The sequence below is a fragment of the Halichoerus grypus genome, chromosome 8 (assembly GCF_964656455.1).
Source record: "Halichoerus grypus chromosome 8, mHalGry1.hap1.1, whole genome shotgun sequence".
Lineage (NCBI taxonomy): Eukaryota > Metazoa > Chordata > Mammalia > Carnivora > Phocidae > Halichoerus > Halichoerus grypus.
In genome coordinates, this window is record NC_135719.1 from 3,180,650 (window position 1) to 3,201,535 (window position 20,886).

Consider the following 20,886-nt stretch of genomic DNA (forward strand, 5'->3'; position numbering starts at 1 on the left):
TCATGAATATCCAATTTTTAAATTAATTGATTTGAGGGAGTTCCTTGATTTCATGTTCCCTTCCACATGGAATTCCTATCTGCCTTTGCACATCTGTTTCTCTGCCTGGAATGTTCTTCTTCCTCTTCCCAGAACAAACATCATGGCCCACGTGAAAACGGGGTTGTCTTCTCCAGAGAGAGGTGGGCCCTTTCCTTAGTGCTGCCAGTGGACTTGGTCATCCTTCTATTCCAGCACTTGTCATCCGGCTTCAAAATACCTGTTTACATGACTGCCTCCCTGTAGAGACCATGAGCTTCCCAAGGGCTAGCTCACCTCTGACCCCCAGCCTGGCAAGAGTAAGCACTGGGCAAACACTTGTTGGATGTTGCCATAGACTGAATGTTTGTGTCTCTCCAAAATTCATATGTCAAATCCTAACATCCAATGAAATGGTCTTAGGAGGTGGGGCCCTCAGGGGGTGAGGAGGTCATGAGGGTGGAGCCCCCAGGAATGGGGTTAGTGTCCTTACAGAAGAGAACCCAGGGATCTTCTTCACTCCTTCTGCCACGTGAGGACACAGCAAGTGGGCCCTCACCAGACGCCTGATCTGCTGGTGCCTTGACCTTGGGCTTCACAGCCTCCAGAACTGAGAGCAATAAATGTATGTTGTTGCTAAGCCACCCAGTCTATGGTTTTTGTTATAGTAGCCCAAACAGACTAAGACAAAGGCTGAATGAATGGATAATAGTGCATTTTATAATGGTAGTTTTATGTCTGGCAGAGGAGAAGAAATACATAAATACTCCTGGAGAATGAAGTCATAAATAACATGAGCTGGACTGTTTGATTGGTGGCCCAACACTGTTTTCCTCTTCTATGCTCTCCCTGCATCTGAGAAGGTGGGAGCCTAGGAACCACATTTCTAGAATCCCTACCTGCAGAGTTATCCTTTGGGATATGTTCTGCAAAGGAGAGGTATTTGCTCAAGATTTAAAAGGTCAAAATGATGTAGCCAGTATTGTTCCTGTATAGGAGGTATAATAAAGCATGAAATCTAATAGGAGCTTCTCTGCATCCTTCTGTGACTTTCTCACTTCTGAGCTACAAGAATCTGAGATCATCAGTACCTTTTCCCTGTGATTCCAGCATTTCTGATTTTCTTAACTCTACCTCTCTCCCTTGGCCTCCTAAAGAGTTTTGCCAGCTTGAAATACTTAGATTAGGTTCTCCTGACCAAACAGCAATGCATAACAAAGTTAATAAGTATAGGGGAAAAAACTTATGAAAAGAGAAAAATGAAAGAATTGGTTCCAGAACTCAGCAAATCTTCCCTCTGTGAATATTGGCCAAGTTGGCAATAGTTTTAAAACTGGAAAGCCAATCCCTGTTTTATCACAAATAATGATGCACATTTAGGATATGGGGCTCTGTGGGCTTCCTCAGGAGTGATTTCTTTTTCAAAAATGTTTCAATATGGAAGGAACAAGTTGAACCACAGAAGACCGAGGGCAAGGGAAAAGCTGGCCAAATGTCTAGGAATAATTTTAATTATTGAGAAGTGCAAAACATGGAGTCTTGTAGCTAAATCCTTTTCCCTGCACATGCCTCACAAATGGCAAATCCCTAAAAAGTCAGAATCTCTGACCTGGAGGTCGGGGTTCTCCTGTTGGGTCATTGCTGTTGGTTCCGGCGTTGGATGCCTGGAGCATATGCTTTTTATAGTCCTTGGGAAATATGCTTTTACTGTCCAAACGTCTTTGTTCTGAGAAAAAAAAGAAAAAAGAAAGAAGGAGCCCTTGTTTTCCAGTTAAACAATATCTAATTCTTGTCCCAGCTTGGGTGTTCTTAAAGAAGACAACTACTAGGAAGTCAGCTCTTTCCAAAGAAATGCTCTGTCCTGGATGCTCAGGCTCACACAGATCTGGGAGTTACATGTGGGTCTGGGTGTGTGGGTGCTATCGGGGTCTAGTTAGAGCAACTCTGCTAACACGTGGTATCTGTGCATGTTTTCAGAGTTTATAGCTTAATAAGATGGGAAAAAACAGATTCACCAAAATTCCAGAAGGGATTAGAGGAGTCCTCTGAGAACAGTAGAGCTCTTCCACTCAACAGGAGCCTTGGCAGCAGGAGAATGAGTGAGGTTTCACAGAGCACCTCACATGGTGGGGAGTGTGGGCTTTCAGGAAGACTGTGAAGCTCTAAGCGCAGGGCGGTGGAAGAATGCCATGCATTGTGTCATGTAAGACATTCTTGATTCCTCAGTCAGTTTAAGTAAAGTCATGAGCTGCTTAGTGGGAGGTACTCCTGAGAGAAGAGGTATGCGGGGCGAGGCTGAGATGGCCATGCAGCTTCCTGAGTGGAGACGAGCAGAAGCAAGGAATAAGGCTGGCACTTCTCAGAGCATGGGGAAGGCATTCAAGAATCAGACAGGCTTGGCCAAGCCCATCAGTTGAAAATCTTCCATTCCAAGATCCTAGAAGACCATGGGGACTCTTTGGGAAGGGCCACACAGAGGTACACCAGAGCCTTCCTGATCAGCACTGATGGTCCAGGAGGGGCAGCATGAAGAACGCTCAAAGAGAAGGCTATATATTTGGGCTCCAGGAAAACTTTCTGTGAGTTTTAGTTCTCCTCATTCATGCAGTGGGATTAAAAATGACTGCCCCAACCCTGTGCTCTTGTAAATATCGGAGGAGTTAATGAACACCAAAGTGTTTTGTGCATGACAACTGTTCTAACTCCCCACATTGGCATCTCCCACCTGTGCATGTCCCCGGGCACCTCTAACTGCCAACAAGAAAAGCCATGGAGAAGGCTCTTTTCCATCATCCTCTTGATTCCGCAGTGGATTCTATAATAATCTCATACCAGGTCTGCCAACAACTCAATTTCATTCATTTGTGAAACACTTATTTAACACTGATTACACCTGTGTTAGGTGCCGGAGATACAAAGAAGAATAACAAATGATCCCTAATGTCCATCTGATTGACTTCTGTCATCAACTCTCAACTGGTTCCAAACCCTGATGGGAAAGAGGAGTATCATTTACCGAGCCCTAAAACCTCAACAATTTAAAGCCCATTTTGGTGACAAAAATTTGTTGAACTCCAGAAATTATCCCTACAGATAGCAGAAGCAGCAGAAGCAGCTTGTCATCCTGGGCCAAGGGGCACATTGTAATGAGCTTCTCCAAATGACATCACTGACCCAACTGTAAGGTGTCCTAAGACTCAACTGATTAGTATTTATCGAGTACCTACTGTGTGCCTTATACTATATTATATCCTCAGGACTGCAAAAAAAAAAAAAAAAAATCACACATGATCTCTATAATTAAAGGACCTACAATTTAGCTGAGGAAACAGAAGTAAAAGAGGAAACAATTGGAGAACAATGTGTGTTTGGACTTAATCAGATACCAGGTGGTTCGACCAGAGAAAAGAGGTCAAACGAAATCCAGGGGGTTCCCACAGGAGATAGGAATTCTTCTGTAAGAGACAGAAGTTGGCCCTCCATTTCTCTTCTTTGGAGAGCAGTGTGCCTGGAGGTGATACTTCCACGGAAACAGCACATGGGTGGGAGAGTCTGTCAGATCACAGGGCAGGAAACCATGTTCACTAGAACAGAGCTCACTGCTAGCTTGGGCTGGGGGTTGGGGTCAGCAGATACGCAAATATAGAGGCAGAACATGAAGGGTCTTGATTCTGGGCAGAAGACCATATGCCAGTGTAGGTTCTTGGGAAGAGAAGTATTAGCAAGAAAATCACAGCCTTCTCAGAGAAGACCTGGGTAGGATGAAATGCCAGCTTCAGTGCTCGTTTGTAGTGGCAAGGCACGGTTAAAACCATCTAACGTCCATCTTGTTTACTCCTCGGCTCCAGGATCAACCAAACGGGGGGCTGCTTGTACGTGTTACAGGAAGCACTTGAACCCGAAGAATGTGACACTTACCCAGCAGGTGCAGTACAGACATGGCCACTGCCTTTCCAAGAGCATTGGTAGCTGTGCAGACATAGGTTCCTTCATGTTCAAGGGAAACATTCTGCAACAACAGGGATCCATTGAAAAGCAAGGAAACATTGTCACTCAGAGATCCTCCTCTCTTCAACCAAGTTATATTAGGCTGAGGGACACCTTTGGAATAAAAACAAATATGACAAAGGCAAATTCCTTTAAGAATAGGGCCACAGAACCATATGACAAATACCATTTAGCATTCTGACCACAAGTTAGCGAATGGGCTTAATTACATATAATAGGACAGATGGCTACTTCTGTTTCTACAGATCCTTGACGGCAGGGAGGAGATTCCATCAAAGCAAAGGGCTTTGGTCTATGATGCACCTGACTGGGGTATGTATGTAAGTCAAGAGGAGCCGAAGAGGGTGGGGTAGCTCCATATCAGAAAAAAGAACAAATACAAAGCTGAGTGGGGGGAGCAGGAGAGTGGTTGGAAAAGAGGAGCTAGAAGCAGAGACAGAGAGAAATGCCCAGTGCTGAGTTATCACAAAGAAGTCTCCAGAAAGCAAAACTATCTAAGGCGAATCTTTAAGTTACTTGCTGTGCATCGGCAACAAAATGTCCCTCCTTCAGAAAAAAATATTAAATCTTTAGGGAAAAACAAAACAAAACTTGTTCATTGCTACTTTAGTACAAGAATATAATTTCAGGGAACACAAAGCGTTGAGTTTCAAGTCTGGTGGATGTAGCGAAGTGCAGGGACTGTAAGCAACACCTCTGGACACAGAGAGGAGCATGAGAAATAGAAAGAATTGCTCCCCCCGCCCCAATCTTGAGAAGTCTTAGCATCTTGCTGGGATATGAAATGCAAAACTCAGAGGAACCTCTCTTGGTTCTGAAGGGCTGGGGCAGCCTCAGATGATCCTGAGATCCAGCTATAGTAAGTGGTTTTGGCGATGTGCTCTCCCCCTCAGTGCTCTGCTTGGAGAGAATGTGCAGGCGTGGTGAGGCTTTCTGCCAAAAACAGGTGTCACCGCTATCATCACGACATTTTCAACGCTCCTTATAGTAGGCAAAACGCCTGCCCCGCGAAGGTCTGGTTAGCTCCAGCTTACACCAGGGAAGATGGCCAAGTCAACACTAGGCTGGAACCTAAATACCCAGACAAGTGCTAATCACATGTACATATGCCTTTCTAGTCACTTCTACAAACACATACACACAGAGGGGTCGAACTTCCCTAAGGTCGCCAGCTAGTAAACATCGGAGCCAAGATTCACACCCACGGTTTATTCCAGAACTGATCTCCTAACCACAATGTAGGTAGGTCTTGCATATTTCTTGATAAACTTATTCCTGCATACCTTACAGTGTTTACTGCCAAAGTTAGCAGACTTTAAAAAAATATATTTTATGGTTGTTTATTGCTAACAATAAAGCTATTGGGAAGGTGTGAACCCTTGTATATTTCTCTTGGATTGCCATCTCACTGAACTTTATTACAGCTGACCCTTGAACGATGTGGGGGCTAAGGATGCCGACTCCCCTCCCCCACACAGTCAAAATTCCATATGTAAGTTTTGACTCCCCCAAAACTTAACTACTAACAGCCTGCTGTTGAACAGAAGTCTTACCAATAGCACAAATAGTCACCGACATGTATTTTGTGTATTATATGTATTATAGGCTGTATTCTTACACTAAAGTCAGCTAAAGAAAAAATGTTATTAAGAAAACCATAAGGAAGAGAAAATGCATTTACAGGACTGTATTTATAAAACAAATCCACTTAGGGGCACCTGGGTGGCTCAGTGGTTAAGCGTCTGCCTTCGGCTCAGGTCGTGATCCCAGGGTCCTGGGATCGAGCCCCGCATCAGGATCCCTGCTCAGCAGGAAGCCTGCTTCTCCCTCTCCCACTCCCCCGCTTGTGTTCCCTCTACCGCTGTGTCTTTCTCTGTCAAATACATAAAGAAAATCTTTAAAAAAAATAAATAAATAAATAAATAAATAAATAAATAAATAAATAAAAAATAAAACAAATCCACTTAAAGGTGAGCCTAGACAGTTCAAACTTGTGTCATTCAAGGTCAACTGTATTTAATAGTTTTCAATTGATTTTTTTTTTTAAAGTAAAAAACCAGATGTGCCTGGGTAGCTCAGTCGGTTAAGTGTCTAACTCTTCATTTTGGCTCACGTCATGATCTCAGGGTCGTGAGATCGAGCCCTGTGTTGGGCTCCGCACTGGGCATGGAGCCTGCTTAAGGTTTTCACTCTCTCCCTCTCCCTCTGCACTTTCCCTGATGCTCACGTTCTCTCTCTAAAAAAAATAATGAATAAATACACACACACATAAAAATTTAAAAAATAAAAGGCAAACAATCATATTTACACATAGTGATAATTTTATCTCTTCTTTTCAAATATGTATACCTATTATTTCTAACTATTGCATTGCATTGACTAATGTCTCTAAATGCTGAATAAGGACAGTTACAACAAACATATCTGTCTTATTTCCAACTTTAAAGGGAATATTACTAAAGCTCCCTCCTGAAGCATGATATTTGCTTTTGGTTTCTGATAGTTGTTGTCAAATCAAAGAAATTTCCTTTTATTTCTAGTTTACATGGAAATTTCTAAGTCTCTGAGTTGATAGTGTATTTTAATTTTCTTATTTTAAAATTAAAATATTTAAAGCTATTAATTTTCTTTTGAATACAGCTTTGACTATATATCTTGTATTTTGAAATGCAATACAATTATCGCCATTAATTCATTCATTCAAAAAATGTTTCTGAAGTGCCTACTCTATGTGATGCTCAGTGCTGGGGCTAAGGATATGATGGTGAACTAAGTTCCTCAAGAAACTTAATTTAAAAAAAAAAGGAAAAAGAAACTTAATTTTAAGGTAGGGCTTTGAGGGAAACAGGTGATTGCAATAAAAGGAGATAAGGGCCTATGATAAAGGTGAACACTGGATGCCATCACATAGAAGCTGCACTTAATGCAGACTGAAGAGATGGAAGATCCCCACATGAAGGAACACCTCAGCTTATACCTTAGGACAAGGAGGAACATGTCAAGGGAAGGGGATAGCAGTGGTGGAGAGGCTGTTTTAGGCCCAAGGAAGAGTGGGCATTAAGTCTTAGACACAAAGTAAAATAGAGTAAAATTCCCCTTTGGGTAATCATGGAAGTTTATTATGACGAGCTTAAAGTACATGGAGGAGGAGTGAGGAAAGATGAGATAAGAGGTGAGAAGGTGTCTATCAAATGCAAATTTATTATCCATAGTAAGGAATTTGGTTGAATTTATTTTAAGGAAAATGGGAAACGAAACAATGTAATTATTTTAAACAATAATTATTTTAAACGATCTGAAAATATCAGATTGGTGTTTTAGAAGTATCAGCCTGAGTGACTCAGTCGGTTAAGCATCCAACTCTTGATTTTTGGCTCAGGTCATGATCTCAGCATCATGAGATCAAGCCCCGCACTGGGCTCCATGCTGGGTGTGGAGCCTGCTTAAGATTCTCTCTCTCCCTCTTCTCTTGCCCCTCCTCCCTGCTTGCACTCTCACTCCCTCTTTTAAGAAAGAAAGAAAGAGAGAGAGAGAGAGAGGGAGGGAGGGAGGGAGGATGGAAGGAAGGAAGGAAGGAAGAGGGAGGGAGGATGGAAGGAAGGAAGGAAAATTAATTAATTAATTAATTAATTTCGGCCTGGATGTGATGTAAAACAAGGAAGACAGGGGCATGGGTCAGGAGGACCAGTTGGAGGGTTACAAAAGCAACTGAGGTGAGAGACAAAGATGGGACAGTGGAGGCAGGAGCAGTGGGTCTAGAGAGACACAGGAGGAAAAAACCAATAGGACACAGTGATTGACTTTACATGGGGAAGTAAAGGAGAGAAGGATTTAAGGATGACATGCAGATAGATGGTGGTGCCATTAACTGAAACAGGGAAAAACCAGAGGAAGAGCAGATCTGCATGGAGTACGTGAGAAATTATTGTAAGTGTGTTGAGACTGAGGTAGCTAAATGACATCCAAAATCAACTGACTGGATTCGGAACCCAGGAGAAATGTCTAAACTGGAGACACAAGTATTAACAGAAATGATGATTGAAATCATGAAATTAAATGAGATGATTAAAGGGGAATGCATGAAATGAGCATAGGGGAGGGTTCAGGATAAAATCTGTGGGACAGAAGGATTTTCAGCATAGTTGGTAACTGCATCTGATTTCCTCTTTGATTCACATCCTACCTGGGAAGGAATTTTAAAATTTCCAACTTGGTATTTTAATCACCTGACCTTTTGCAAGGGAGTTGTAACTTTAGTGCATTATAATCAGAAAATGCAGTCCAAACAACTGCTGTTTCTTGAAATTTCTAAGGTATATTTGTGGCCTAATATGCAATCACCTTTTTTGGTAAATGTTCTATGCATACTTGAAAAGAAGGTATATTATTTCTTTTTGGGGTATAAAGTTCAAATATTTACAATAATTAAGTCTTATTATATTCTTTTAGTATGTGTCCTTATTAACTTGCTTCTCCTTGAGCTCTTCTGTCCAGAAAAAAGTGCTCCAGTCTACTATGTTTATCAATTTTTCCTTGTGTTTTTCCTATTTTTGTTTTTATGTATTATATCTTATCTAGCAATGACAGTTCATGTTGATGATACTTTACTGTGGATTTTTTTTAATAGGTGTCTTTTTATCTTTTTTTAGGGTCTTAAATCCTGTCTTGCCTGATTTTACTTTTGTGACTGCTAGTTATTCTGTTTTCTTCTGCTTAATATACTTTTGTATAATTTTTACAATTTTCTGTATAACTCTATTTTGGAAGTGTCTCTTGTAATAGTGTATCATTAGGTTTTATTTGGAAACCCAATCTAAGGGCCTTTGCTTTTAATAGCAATGTTAACCCTATTAATATTTAGTGTGATTACAGATATGTCTGGGTTTACCTTGTCATTGTTCTATACCTTCTGATTTTATGGGCCTTTGACTTTTGGTTATCCTTTCTTTGTTCCCTTTTGTCTTGTAAAGTAGAAATTAAATGCTGTATTTTAAGTTCTAATAATGTTACAATTTACTTAAAAAAATAAACTAGTTGACAGCAATTTAGCAAAATCTTCCAAAATTATAATTGTATTTATCCTCTAAAGAGTAATCCCCTTTCCTAGGAATTAATGCTATCAATACACCTGCATACAAAATGTTCTATTTATGCAGTTATATAAAAGCAAAAGATTGAAAACAAGTCACATATCCAACAATATTAACTTACAGTATATCAATGCAATGAAATATTGATGATGTACTCACATTACTGAAAGAAAAAAGTGGCCAACCAATAATATACCTAGCAAAACTGTCCTTTAGAAATGAAAGAGGAATAAAGACTTTCCCAGACAAACAAAAGCTGAGTGAGTTCATCATCACTAGACCAGCCTCATAAGAAATGCTAGAGAGTTCTGCAAGTTGAAATGAAAGAACAGAAAACAATAACACAAAAGCATATGAAAGTATAAAATTCACCAGAAAAGGTAAATATGGGCCTTTGACTTTTTATGGGCCTTTTATGGGCCTTTGACTTTGGTTATCCTTTCTTTGTTCCCTTTTGTCTTGTAAAGTAGAAATTAAATGCTGTATTTTAAGTTCCCATAATGTTACAATTTACTTAAAAAAATAAACTAGTTTACAGCAATTTAGCAAAATCAAAATAAGTACAGAATACTATAATACTGTAATGGAGCTGTATAAATCACTTTTAACTCTAGTATAAAAGTTAAAAGACAAAGGAGTAAGATATAAATATGAAAATTTGTTAATGGATACTCAATGTAAAAACATGTAAAGTGTGACATAGTAACATAAAGCAGGAAGATAGAGAGGTACAGAGTGTAGAGTTTTTGTATTAGATTGAAGTTATGTTGTTATCACCTGAAAATAGTCAATTATAAATATTAGATGATTTATGTAACCCCACAGTAACCACACAAAAAATACCTATAGTAGCTATGCAAAAGAAAAGAAAAAAAAAAAAAACCCAAAGCATGTCGTTGTTAAAAAAATCAACAAATCGGGCGCCTGGGTGGCTCAGTTGGTTAAGCGACTGCCTTCGGCTCAGGTCATGATCCTGGAGTCCCTGGATCGAGTCCCACATCGGGCTCCCTGCTCAGCGGGGAGTCTGCTTCTCCCTCTGACCCTCCCCCCCTCATGTTCTCTCTCTATCTCATTCTCTCTTTCAAATAAATAATAAATAAAATCTTTAAAAAAAAAAAAATCAACAAATCACAAAGGAAGATGGAAATAGAGGAAAAGAGACAAAAGGACCACAAATAAGATAGAAAAAAAATTAACAAAGTGGCAATACTAAATCCTTACCTATCAATAATTACTTTAAACATAAATGGATTAAGCTCTTCAATCAAAAAGCACAGAGTGGCTGAATTGATTTAAAGAAAAGCTCCAACTATATGCTGCCTACAAAGACTCTCTTTAGAATTACAGACATACACAGACTGAGAGTGAAGGGATGGGAAAATAGATTCCATGCAAATGGTAACCAAATGAGAGCAGGGGTATCTGTACTTACATTAGACAAAATAATGTCAAGTCAAAAACTGTTACAAGATATAAAGATGGTATATATTGATAACAGAGTCAATTCTTCAGGAAGATATAACAATCATAAATATATATGCACTTAATATCAGAGCACCTAAATATATAAAGCAAACATTGATAGATCTATAAAGAGAAACAGATAGCAATACAGTAATAGCAGGGGACTTCAATATCCCACTTTCAACAATGGATAGTATGTCCACACAGAAAATTAATAAGGAAACAGTGGACTTGAACTACACTATTAACCAAATAGACCCAACAGACAGACATAGTGTATTCCACCCACCTGTACCATAATATACATTCTTCTCAAGCCCAGATGAAACATTCTCCAAGACAAATCACATATTAGGCCACAAAACAAGTCTTAATAAATTTAGAAGGCTGAAACCACACCAAGTATCTTTTCTAACCACAATGGAATAAAAGTAGAAATCTGTACCAGAAGGAAAATTAGAAAATTCAGATATGTGGAAATTAACCAAGACACCCTTGAGCAACCATTGAGTCAAAGAAGAAATCAGAAGGGAAATTAGAAAATACCTAATACAAATGAAAATAAACATACAACATAGCAAAACCTGTGGGATACAACAAAAGCAGTACTAGAAAGGAAGTTTATAGCAATAAATGCCAATGTTACAAAAGAAGGAAGATCTCAAACAACCTAACTTTAGCCTTCAAGGAACTAGAAAGAGATGAACAAACTAAACCCCGAATTAGAAGGAAGGGGGAAAAAAAACAAAGATTAGAATACAAATAAGCAAAATAAGGAAGAGAAAACCAATAGAAAATATTAACATAAATAAGAGCTGGGTTTTTTTTGAAAAGATAAACTAAACTGAAAACCTTTATCTAAGCTTACAAAGAAATCATTAAGAGTATTCAAATAAATAAAAAGGAGACATTCAGTCTGATAACACAGAGGCTCAGTCAGTTAAGCATATGCCTTTCAGCTCAGGTCATGATCTCAGGATCCTGGGATCGAGTCCTGCATCAGGCTCCCTGCCCAGCAAGGAGTCTTCTTCTCCCTTACCAAACTCTGCCCCTCCCCCCTGCTTGTGCTCTTTCTCTCTCTCTCTCTCTCTCTCAAATAAATAAATAAATTTTTTTTAAAAGAATACTGATGACACAGAAACCAAATGGATCACAAGAGACTATTCTGGATAATTATACACCAAATCTAGAAGAAATGGATGTATTTACAGAAACATACAAACTACCAAGACTGAATCATAAAGAAACAGAAAAGTTCAACAGACGTGAATAATGTACAAGAAAATTGAATCAGTAATCCAAAACCTTCCAACAAACCAAAGTCCTGGACCAGATGACTTCACTGGTGAATTATACCAAACTTTTAAAGAAGAATTAATACAATCCTTCCTAAATTCTTCCAAAACATTTAAGAGGAAGAAATACTTCTAAGCTCATTTTATGAGGTCAGCATTGCTCTGATACCAAAGCTGGGAAAAAAACACTATAAGAAAAGAGAACTACGGGTCAACATCTCTAACGAACACAAATGCAAAAATACTCGAAAAAATACTAGCAAACTGAATTCAACAACACATGAAAAGGATCATCTAACATCACCAACTGGGATTTATCCCTGGGACACATGCAAATTAATTAATGTGACAGACCACATTAACAGAATGAAGGATAAAAACCACACGATCATTTCAAAATATTATATATATAAAATGGATTAAAGACAAACGTAAGACTTGAAACTGTAGAATTCTTAGAAGAAAACACAGGAGAAAAGCTCCTTGACATTGAATGATTTCCTGGATCACCAAACGCATAATCAACAGAAACAAAAACAGACAAGTGGGACTACATCAAACTAAAAAGTTTCTGCACAGCAAAGGAAACAAAATATAAAGGCAACCTACAGAATCTGAGAAAATATTTGTAACCTATTTATCTAATAAGAGGTCAATATCCAGAATATATAAGGAACTCCTACAACTCAATGGCAAATACACAAATAACCCAATTTAAAAATGGGCAAAGGACTTGAACAGACATTTCTCCAAAGGCATAAGACAGACAACAGGTTCGTGAAAAGATGCTCAACCTCACTCATCATCAGGGCAATCAGAAGCACAAGGAGATATGACCTCACACTGGTTACGATGGCTATTATTGAAAACACAAAAGATAACAAGTGCTGGTGAGATTGTGGAGAAACTGGAACCCTCCTACACTGTTGGGAGAAATGTAAAATACTACAGCTGTTTTGGAAAGTAGTATGGAGGTTCCTCAAAAAATTGAAAAAAAATTGAACTACCGTGTGATCCAGCAATCCCACTTCTGGATACGGTATATATCCAACAGAATTGAAACTGGATCCCAAACGGTCTCTGCGCTCCCACATTCACTGCGGCATTGTTCCAATAGCCAAGATAAGAAACAACCCGAATATGTATTGACAGGTGAATGGATAAAGAAAACATGGTATATACACACAGTGGACTACTCTACAGCCTTAAAAAACATTCTGCCATTTGTGACAATATGGATGAACCTAGAAAACATGCTAACTGTAACAAGCCAGTCACAGAAGGGCAAATACAACATGCTTCCTCTCAAATGACTAAAATAGTTAAGTTCACAGAAGCAGAGAGAATGGTGGTTACCACGGGCCGGGGGAAGGAGAAATGGAGAAGCATGGTTCAATTGTATTAAGTTTCAGCTAATACAGGATGAATTTGTTCTAGAGATTTGCCATACAGCATAGCACCTACTGTCAACAATACTGAATTATGCACTTAAAAATGTGTTGAGAGTAGATCTCATGTTAAGTGTTCTTACCACAAAAAAAGGGGTACACAAGGTAAATTTTGGAGGTGATGGATATGTGTATTACCTTGACTGTGAGGATTGTTAATGAGTGTATGCATGTATCCAACCTCATCAAATTATATATATTAAATATATGCAATTTTTTGTATCTCATATTTCAATGACACTGTTTAGAAAAAAATGTTCTCAGCTGAAAAATACAAGGTAGAGAATGGTATGTTGAATATACTAACTTTTATATAAGAAAGAGAAAAAAATAAGTATTCATGCTTGCATAGAGAATCTCTGCAAGGATATGTAAGAATCTAATGAGGGTGTTTACCTGGGTGTGTGGGGTACAGGTGCAAGGGGAGGGTGAACAAGGGAGTGGGAACAGGGGACTTTCCATTGTATGAGGTCCCCTGAATGCCTTACCTACCTCCAAATTTTAAAAAGTTAGTTAAAAAACGCAAATGACATCTCCTAGATCCCCAATTCTCCTTCTAGGATGAGGAAAGGTGAAGTTTTCCTTCCCACATCTTTCCCCCACCCTTTTCTTTTCTTCTGACATAAAATGGGATTTGAAATTCAGGTCATTTTACATTATTACTTTTCATTATATATCTTCTTCTAAAGATTTTTTTTGCAATCTAAGTCACTAAAATAAACTCTTAAATTCTGTATTTAAATGGATCCAAATGTTTTATTATGATTGCTTTCATACTGCAATGTCTCCGTGATCATAATTAAGATGCATTTCTTGCTTGACAAGGCAGCATCTTGGGAGTATTTTTCCCCACAAAGGTAGGTCAGTGGGTAGGATGGATTAGGAATCCTTGAGTGGGTGAGAACCTTTTCTCTTCTCCTCACCAAGCAGCAGCTCAGCTGCCAACAGAATTGGAGTGTTGCAACGCACTTTCCTGCACACTGCTCATGCCGCCCATGGTCACCTGGGCTTTCACACTGTGATCGAGTCTGAGGCAAGAGGATTTTTTATTGTCTTTTAAGTAATCTGTTGTTGTTTCCTTTCTTCTTTTTGGATTCCTGCAGGATTCGTTCATGATCAAAATTTTCAAAACTTTTGCCAGGATATGATCAGGAGATAGTATTACCTGCTCATCAGTTTTGCCTGGAACACTCTGGGGCATTCCGTCTGTAAACTAGTCGCTGTTCCATTCAGTAAAACTTTCTCCTCTTCTTTCTCCCTCTCTCTCTTCTCTCTCTAAGTTCTGTGTCTGCTCTGTTTGCTCCATTCTCTTGCTCAGGAACACCAGTTAGGTGATTAATCTCTCTCCTCCATGTCCATCACACAGGTATCATTGTTTTTAGCTCTCTGCTCTTTTCCTCGGCATTCTGCAAGCAATTCTGACCTTGCTCCTACTTCACTCCTTTCCTTTTATTTCAAGTGTTTTATTTTCTGCTTCTAATATTGGCTTTATTTCTCATTGTTTTTTAAAACCCTTTCCAGCGCTATTTTTATTTCTACCTCTCTTCTAGCTGGTTTTCCCCCAGCTTTATTGAAATATAATGGACATATAACATTGTGCACATACGGCGTGCAACGTGTTGGTATGACGCACTTGCATGTTGCAAAGTGACTGCCGCCATCACCTTCATTAGCTAACACCCAAATCACGTCACATGTTACCATTTCTTTTTTGAGGTAAGTACATTTAAGATCTACTCTCTTAGCAACTTTCAGTTAAATTAACAAATAAATTAACAGTTTTTTTAAATTTATCTTTGTTTTCCTCTTGCTTTTCTAGAGTTTTGTGGAGACACAACACATACACTACTGAACATCTACTCTTCTGATACAGTGGACGCTCGTCATGTGCCTCTTGAGTGTTCAGCATCATTTTTTGCTGCTGCATTTTTGCTGCATAATCAGAGTTCTAATGAGCAGAAATTCCTCGTGGACTCATCCAGTTCCAAATGGATACTTTGGCTCCCAGTGCTGTCGATGCTTTGCGTCTTTCTTTTGCACACCTTATTATTATTTCAAATGTAACATTAGGAGGGGCAGATTTTCTGCCTGAAGACCACAGTAGTGAATTTGTGGTTTCCTGAAGGTCTTAGACCATATTGCTCAAAACTGACAAGAGTAGGGCAAGAGACTACTCTTCGGGCCCCCCTCAGCTGTAAGATATGTGTGAGATCAATTCATTCATTCATCCACTCACCCTTCCCTTTATATATTTATTCAACTCATGTTTTTTATGTGCCTTCTATGACCAGAACTATTTTAGAGCATCATTCCTGCATTAATCTCAGGCCTCCCCAATAGGCTGTGAGGACAGCGTCTGGCAGCGAAAATAAATATATGAATATTTGACAAATGCATAAATGAGTTGAACAAGGGAATGGATCTACTAGAAGAAAATCATTATATCTCAAAGATACATCAGCATGACTTTTTGGTTATTCATGGCAATGTCCTCTTCCAAACAGAGAAGGTAATAAAATACAGACTCTGTGGTGAAATCTTCATACCTTCACACACAATTATTTTGGGATCCATGGTAATTTAGTGAAGGGCTGTATTAGCTAGGAAGAAAATAATCTCGTTAAGTATTTTGATTAAAAAATGAAAATCATTTCAAACATCTCTTTAAACACTTCACCAGCCTCCATATATGATATGTGAATTTAAATTATTTTTTTAATGTTTTATTTATTTATTCATGAGAGTCAGAGAGAGAGAGAGAGAGAGGCAGAGGGAGAAGCAGGCTCCCCGCCTAGCAGGGAGCCCGATGCGGGACTCGATCCCAGGACCCCGGGATCATGACCTGAGCCGAAGGCAGACGCTTAACCATCTGAGCCACCCAGGCACCCTGTGAATTTAAATTATTTACTAATTCAAGGAGATTCCTTTAAGAGCTCCTACTGAGTAATTCGTAAGTGACTAAGCATTTTTGAAAGCAATACATAAGTTTGAAAACATTTTTTTTAAAAAAGATTTTATTTATCTGACAGAGAGAGAGAGAGACATAGCAAGAGAAGGAACACAAGCAGGGGGAGTGGGAGAGGGAGAAGCAGGCTTCCCGCGGAGCGGGGAGCCCGATGCGGGGCTCGATCCCAGGACCCTGGGATCATGACCTGAGCAGAAGGCAGACGCTTAATGACTGAGCCACCCAGGCGCCCCTGAAAACATTGTAATTCAAGGATCTTAATTGATTCAGACTTACCTCCTATAATTAGTCTAAATAAATGGGGTTTTTCTCAAGTTATAAAACCTCTTCCAGGGAGAGACCCTGAAACATTTCAGATGCATTGGCTTCTTCGTTAGGCCTCCATGGTAAAAAACATGTAAGCAACAAATGCCGTCAATTCTAAGAAAGGTTTACTTAAGTCCTTTAGCCAGGCTGAGCAAGCCATGTGGGGCTCTCATTCAGGAAAAAGGTCCAGCAGGTGCCTCGGCCCAGAAGCAGGCTCTTCACATGGAGTCCATTAACCTCAGCTGGGTCCACAGATGAAGTCAAGGTTCCATGACCTTTTCACTAACTCTAGCTGACATTCAGCATTTCCATCAACTATGAACATAAGCAACAAACCAAGGTGGCAGTATTTTTGACTCTGCTGCTAATGGAAACCACAGATAAATATTTCCATTTCACATGACCATCGTTACGGATATCTCAAAATACCTTTTACACCACCACTACTTCGAAATTATGGTGGTTATTGGACCTGATGCTAGATTTTGAATTGAGGGCATTATTGGAAAGAAGCACTTCTATTATTAGATCACACTTTTGATTTATTAACATTTTCATATCTGGATTTTGATAACTGGTTTTCTTTATAATATGATGTATTTTATTTTCTGCATTTGAAAATACTCTTCTGAGAAGCAGCCCCATAGGCTTCCTCAGCACACTCCAGCTACTTCGGAGGAGCATGGAAGAACACTGGGGTTGCAGAGATGGGAGTGAGGGAGGTGCAGTAGGAGACAAGGGCAGAGAAGAGGCAGGTGGGGACGGGGCTCAGATCACAGCCCTGCAGGTCACTGGGAAGATTTGGCTTTTATTCTACAGACTTTGAGGAATGACATGAGGTCTTTTGAAGAACTGCTTTGACAGCCTGAACAGAACACAGGGCGCAAGGGCAGAGATGGGGGGTCCAGGGAGGAGGCTGTTATCACAATCCACCCGAGACATAATGGTGGCATGGACAAGTGCAGTAGCAATGGAAGTGGTGAGAAATGGTCAGATTCTGGATATATTTTGAAGGCGGAAATATTTTGAAGAATCTGACAAAGGAATGGGGGGGGCTGACAGATAGAGGGGTGTGTGAGAGAGAAACACAGATCAAAAATGGCCCAAGCATCTGAAATAATGGCATTGCCATTCTCTAAGATAAGGAAGTCTATGAGAGCAGCCCATTTGGGAGCAAAACTCAGGAGTTCAGTTTAAATTTGTTAGGTTTGAAACATCTGATAGTCATAGGGTGCTGCTGGGGAGGCACTTGGATCTGTTCACCTAGAGCTTAGAGGAGAGGTCTGGGCTGGAAATATCAGCTTGGGAGTTGCCGGCATATTGATGACCTTTGAATCCTGGAGCACAGATGAGGTTAATAAGGGAATGAGGACAGCTAGAGAACGGAAACTGTCTGGGACTGGCCCTGGGGCACTCCACCATACAGACCGGAGAGATGAGGCAAAACCAGACCAGGGGGCTGGAAAGGAACAGGTGACAGCGGGAGTAGAGAAGAAAGTATTTCCAGAAGGAGGGAATAAGCAATTGTCAAAATACAATCACTGTCAGAATACCTAAAATCACAAAGACAAGCAACAACAGGTGCTGGTGAGGACGTGCACTGTGGATGGGAATGCACTGGGGCAGCCACTGCGGAAAACAGTATGGAAGTTCCTCAAAAAATTAAAAATAGAACTGCCATAGGATCCAGCAATTCCACTACTGGGAATTTACCCAAAGAATATGAAAACACTAATTCAAAGGGCTACATGCACCCCGATGTTCCTAGCAGCATTATTTACAACAGCCAAATTACGGAAGCAGTCCAAGTGGCCATCAATAGATGAATGGATAAAAACGAGGTAGTGTACATATGATTATTACTCAGCCATAGAAAAGAATGAAATCTTGCCATTTGCAACAACTTGGATGGAGCTAGAGAGTATTATGCTAAGTGAGTAAGTCAGGCGGAGAAAGAAAAATACCATGTGATTTCACTTATATGTGTTTAAGAAACAAATGAATAAAGGTTAAAAAAGAGAGAGAGAGAGACAAACCAAAAAACAGACTCTTAACTAGAGAACAAGTTGGTGGTCGCCAGAGGGGAGGTGGGTAGGGGGCTGGGGGGAACAGGTGAAGGGGATGAAGAGCACACTTGTCACGATGAGTGCTGAGTAATGTATAGAATTGTTGAGTCACTATATTGTACACCTGAGATTAATACAACACTGTTAAAAAAAACAAAACTGATGGTCCTCCTGGACCTGCGCTGTCAGCATGGCCCCCACATGTCTCAAACCCCACACATCCCAGACCAATGCCATCACCCCCCCCAACATCATTACAGTGCCCCCTCCAGCCGGCGGTCACCCACCTTGGAGCCTCAGAGCCACTCCTGGCTCCTGCCTTCTTATTCTCCACGGGTAATTTGCCACCGAGTTTGTAAAAGTCATTTCTAATGTAGAACTCCCTTGGGTCCTGTCAGCTCTTCCCCATGGCCACGGTCATTGCTATAGCTTAGGACCATAATTCTTCCCTTAATTACTGAAACAACCTCTCGGCTGGCTTCCCTCCTTCCAAACCGCCTCTTCGTGTGAGGTCAGAGGGAGCAAAGCGCTGGCCCCTGCCCGCCTCCAGAAGCACATGGCCCTGGCAGTGCCCTCCTGGGCCGCCTGGCTCTAACCACACTCCCGGCCCCACCTCCTGTCCCTCCGGCCACGTCCCTCCTGCCGCAGTCTGCGCACTGCAGTCAGTTCAGTGTCCTGTCAACAAGCCCGCCCTGCCTGCCGTCTGTCCTTACTCATGCCCTTCACTCGGATACAGTGTTCCCACCTTCTCATCTGGGTCCATTCCTCTTCATGGAAAGCGCCTCTGCCACTGAGTTGCTTGTATTCCCCTCCCAGTTTCTATCCCAGTTTCTTATTCAGACACTGTTGTGTTTGCAACATTGTATCATGGTCAGTACAACAGCTTTCTGGGAGTCCCTGTTGTCAGGTGGGCACGTAGCAGGTGCTCAGCAAGTCAGCTGAGTTGAAAGTGTTCATGGCTCTCGGGTGGATGTGTATGTCCCTCCCCTGCTCCCCACTACCAAATCCGTACGTGGAAGCCTCACCCCCAGTGTGATGATATTTGGACCTAGGACTTTGGGAAGGTAATTAGGTTCAAATGAGGTCATGAAGGTGGGGCCCTCGTGACGGGATTAGGGCCCTTTATAAGAAGAGGAAGAAACCAGAACCCCTCTCCCCCCCCCTTTCCATCATGTGCAGAATCAGTGAGAAGATGCTCTTTGTGAGCCAGGAAGGGACCCTCACCAGACATCAAGGCTTCTGGCACCTTGATCTTAGACTTCCTAGCCACTGTAACTGTGAGAAAGAGATGGCTGTTGTTAAAGCCCCCTATCCATGGTCTTTTATCAGCCTGAGCCTTATCAGAGGAGGATTTGGCTTTGGGGGTGTGGCCTGTCATGGGACTCACCTGCCCTCAGGGCCTCGTGGTACACATTTTTGTTTAAAAAAAAAAAAAGCTCCCCAACATGATTTTTGGTCACTAGTTATTCTGAGGCACGGGTTATGTCCTAGATGCTTTAAGTCCCCTGTGCCTTTGCTTATGTCACTTGGTGTAGGGGACAACATAAATGCCACTCAGACCATCCTCCTCCCCCCACCCCAAACGCCCTACACTTTCAATTAGTCACGAATTTATTCAGCCAGTGAGTATCCTGTAAGTGCATACCATGTGCCAGTACTCTGCCAGATCCTGGGATCTTAGCCTCGCTGAAGGCGGAGCATCAGCTGCTTCTGCCTTTAGGCTTTCAGGGAGGGTGAGACTTGCCTCAGGAGGCAGTCTCTTTCCCGCATGAGCTTCCTCTGGGCTGAGACAAGCAGCCACACCTCAGGAGCCCCCAAGCAGTGCCTTACACACAGCAGGCTTGTTGAAGTAAATTCAATAGAACCTACAGGTTGGAGAAATGGTTTTGTTCTATACAACTCCAGCTGTCTTCTAAAGAGGTTGGATGTTTCTCCTTCAGGACATCTTGCAAGATTTTGATGCCTGCATTTGTAGGCAAGAGCCACATGCATTTGTAGGGAGGAAGAATTTGAAGTTCCTACGGCAATCCTAGGGGTTGGAGTAAGTAGAGGGAGGATGGGAGAGAGAACAGGGAGCAGAGGAGTCAGGTGATGGGATGCCTTTTCCACGAGCCCTCAATCTTCAGCCTTGCTTTAAAAAGCTGCCAAATGCCTGGTATTAATGGATGTCTTGCTATGAGTAGAAACCAGTCAAGGAACTGAGTTTTGTATCCCAGTTGATGGAGG

The 20,886-nt window shown here is 40.9% G+C and overlaps 1 protein-coding gene across 3 annotated transcripts in view; it reads right to left on the reverse strand.

The window, feature by feature from the left end:
- ADAMTSL3 (ADAMTS like 3) overlaps nucleotides 1–20,886 on the reverse strand; it is a 344,500-nt gene that overhangs the window by 19,442 nt on the left and 304,172 nt on the right. For all 3 annotated transcript variants that reach the window (XM_036072905.2, XM_036072904.2, XM_078078809.1), the window contains 2 exons: nucleotides 3,937–4,119; nucleotides 1,628–1,744 (listed from right to left, as the gene is read on the reverse strand). In XM_036072905.2, the coding sequence (XP_035928798.2) occupies nucleotides 1,628–1,744; nucleotides 3,937–4,119 (300 nt within the window). The remainder of the gene's footprint in view (nucleotides 1–1,627; nucleotides 1,745–3,936; nucleotides 4,120–20,886) is intronic.